At 44.2% G+C, this 3,267-nt stretch overlaps 1 protein-coding gene across 1 annotated transcript; it reads right to left on the bottom strand.

Moving 5' to 3' along the window:
• Positions 1–2,572: 2,572 nt before the first annotated feature.
• LOC105713484 (dynein light chain 1, cytoplasmic-like) lies at positions 2,573–2,839 on the bottom strand. The gene has a single exon (XM_012447214.3). It carries the CDS (start codon positions 2,837–2,839, stop codon positions 2,573–2,575), a length of 267 nt encoding a protein of 88 aa, XP_012302637.2.
• Between the last annotated feature and the right edge of the window lie 428 nt (positions 2,840–3,267).

Below are 3,267 nucleotides of genomic sequence, written 5' to 3'. Positions count from 1 at the left end.
CTAAAAGTGAGTGAATGGGACTAGGTGAGGGGGGTGGCTCATACATACATAATCTTAGCACTTTGGGAGGTCAACACAGGCGGATGACTTGAGCGTAGGAGTTCAAGACCAGCCTGAGCAACATGGCAAAACCTCATATCTACAAAAAATACAAAAAAAATTAGCTGGGCATGGTGGCACATACCTATAGTCCCAGCAGCCCGGGAGGCTGAGGTGGGAGGATCGCCTGAGGCCTAGGAGGTTGACACTGCAGTGAGCCATGATCATGCCACTTGCACTCCAACCTGGCCCACAGAGTGAGACCCCATCTAAAAAAATTTTTTTTAATTAAAAAAAAAAAAAATGAGCTGGGCATGGTAGCACACACATAGTCCTAGCTACTCAGGAGGCTGAGGTGGGAGGATCACTTGGGCCCAGGAGTTGGAGGTCACAGCGAGCCATGATCATGCCACTGCACTCCAGCCTGGGTGACACAGCAAGACCTTGTCACTTAAGAAAAAAATAAGCTAAATTGGCCAGGTGCAGTGGCTCATGCCTGTAATCCCAGCACTTTGGGAGGCCAAGGCAGGCAGATCACTTGAGGTCAGGAGTTCAAGACCAGTCCAGGAAACATGGTGAAACCCCATCTCTATTAAAAATACGAAACTTAGCATGGTCATGGTGGCAGGTGCCTGTAATCCCAGCTGCTTGGAAGGCTGAGGCATGAGAATCACTTGAACTGGGGAGGCTGAGGTTGAGGTTGCAGTAAGCCGAGATTGTGGCATTGCATGCCAGTCTGGGTAACAGAAGGAAACTGTGTTTCAAAAAAAGAAAGAAAAAATTATGCCAAGAGTACATATTGTGTCATTTCTTTTATATGAAATACCTAGAAAAGGTAAAACCATAAACAGGAAGTGGTTGCTAGAAATTGGGGGGAGAAGCAAATGGAGAGTGACTACTTAATGGGAGATTTTTGGAGGGGATAATACAAATGTTTTAGAACAAGATAGAAGTGAAGACCACAAAGCATTATGGATGTACTAAATGCCACTGATATGTACACTTTAAAATAGTTAATTCTGCTATGTGAATTCTACCTCACTACAAAAAAAAGGAAGACAATTGGAAATAATTTCATTTCACATAAGCCAAATTTTCACTGACCCAAAATTGTTGTGAAGGTTCATTGTTTACCATATTTAGAATTAAAAAAAAAAAATGACAAACTAAAAAAGAAGCTCAGTCTAAGTTAAATAATATATAAGTAAACGGTATTTATTCATTTATTTAGAGATGGAGGCTTGCTCTGTCGCCCAAGCTGGAATGCAGTGGCATGATCTCGGCTCACTGCAACCTCCACTTCCAGGTTTAAGTGATTCTCCTGTCTCAGCCTCCCAAGTAGCTAGGATTACAGGCATATGCCAGCACACCTGGCTAATTTTTGTATTTATAGTAGAGATGAGGTTTCACCATGTTGGCCAGGCTGGTCTCATTACTCCTGACTTCAGGTGATCTGCCCACCTTGGCACCCCAAAGTTCTAGGATTACATTCGTGAACCACCACGCCCAGCTTTGTAAACTGTATTTATATACATATGTTTCAGTGATGAACTTCTCAGGTTAAAAGAAGCATACAAATACTCATGTACAAAGGCTGTACAATATTGTAATTTAAGCAGCAGAGACAAAAAAATAAATAAGTATTCATAAAACAAAGGTGGCACAATAACAGCCCACAGAAGATTTTAGTTGGACTTCAGTTGGAGATTTCCAGGCTTAAATATTCTTATCAACTGATGATATGTAGTGTGTGTGTGTGTGTGTGTGTGTGTGGGAGACATAGTCTCACTCTGTCACCCAGGCTAGAGTGCAGTGGTACAATCTTGGCTCACTGCAACCTCTGCCTCCCAGGTTCAAGTGATTTTCCTGCCTCAGTCTCTCAAGTAGCTGGGACTACAGGTTCCTACCACCACGCCTGGCTAATTTTTTTTTTTTTTCACATCTGCAACATTTATTTTTTAAAGGAATGGATTTTGAGAGAAAACAATGTGGCACAGAAATATGGAATAGAAAATAAATACAAATGTAGGCTATTTTGCTAATTGTTTTATAACCACAACAAACTAGTACAGAGAATGCCCTGTACAAAACACAAAGGTTCAAACATCAAGGTGTTCCCTTAGCAAGGCTGAAAATTTCAGTCTCTGGTATTTGGAATTTAGGCTGCAGTCCTTGTTTTTGGATGGATCACTGGGTGTGTGGCACAACAGTCCATGCTTTTTTTTTTTTTAATGAGATGGAGTCTCACTCTCTGTTGCCCAGGTTGGAGTACAATGGCCTGATCTCAGCTCAATACAACCTCCACCTCCCAGGTTCAAGTGATTCTCCTGCCTCAGCCTCCCGAGTAGCTGGGATTACAGGTGTGCACCACCACACCCAGCTAATTTTTGTATTTTTAGTAGAGATGGGGTTTCCCCATGTTGGCCAGGCTGGTCTTGAACTCCTGACCTCAGGTGATCCGCCTGCCTCAGCCTCCCAAAGTGCTGGGATTACAGGCGTGAGCCACCACACCCAGCCTTTTCAGTCCATGCTTTTAACCAGATTTGAACAGAAGAATGGCCACTTGGCCCAGGCAGAAGTAGATGAAGTGTTTGGTTATATGTGTCACATAACTACCAAAGTTCCTCCCCATGATGCAATGCCAGGTAGGATTGTACTTCTTATCAAATTCCTTCTTGATATGAGCCGCAATGTCCTTCTCTATGTATTTTTCCAGCGCCTGAGTAGCGCACTCCACCAAGTCCTGTTGCATCTCTTCCGACATGCCCACATTTTTGATCACAGCCTTTCGGTCGCACATGGTTACCGTGGAGAAGGGGGCTGGCTGACAGCAACAGTCTCCTGGAGGAGGTGCTAGCACTGCTCAGTCAGAGATTAAGCTGCTGTCGCTACTGAAGCCGTGGCGCATCTACGCCTGGCTAATTTTTATATTTTTAGGACGGATGGGATTTCACCATGTTGGCCAGGCTGGTCTTGAACTCCTGACCTCAGGTGATCCACCCATCTCGGCCTCCCAAACTGCTGGGATTACAGGTGTGAGCCAATGCTCCCAGCATAATATATTTTATGAACTAAATCAAAGGCTTTAAGGCCAGGCACAGTGGTTCATGCCTGAAATTCCAGAATTTTGGGAGGCCGAGCCATGTGCATTGCTTGAGGCCAGGCATTCAAGACCGACCTGGGCAGCATGGCAAAACCCTGTCTGTACAAAAAGCACAAAAGTTAGCC

This window comes from Aotus nancymaae, unplaced genomic scaffold (genome assembly GCF_030222135.1).
Source record: "Aotus nancymaae isolate 86718 unplaced genomic scaffold, 86718_ANA_hifiasm-v0.15.2.pri h1tg000020l, whole genome shotgun sequence".
In the NCBI taxonomy this organism is placed as follows: domain Eukaryota; kingdom Metazoa; phylum Chordata; class Mammalia; order Primates; family Aotidae; genus Aotus; species Aotus nancymaae.
The sequence above is the reverse complement of the archived record's forward strand: the minus strand, read 5'-3'. Positions and strand labels throughout refer to the sequence as shown.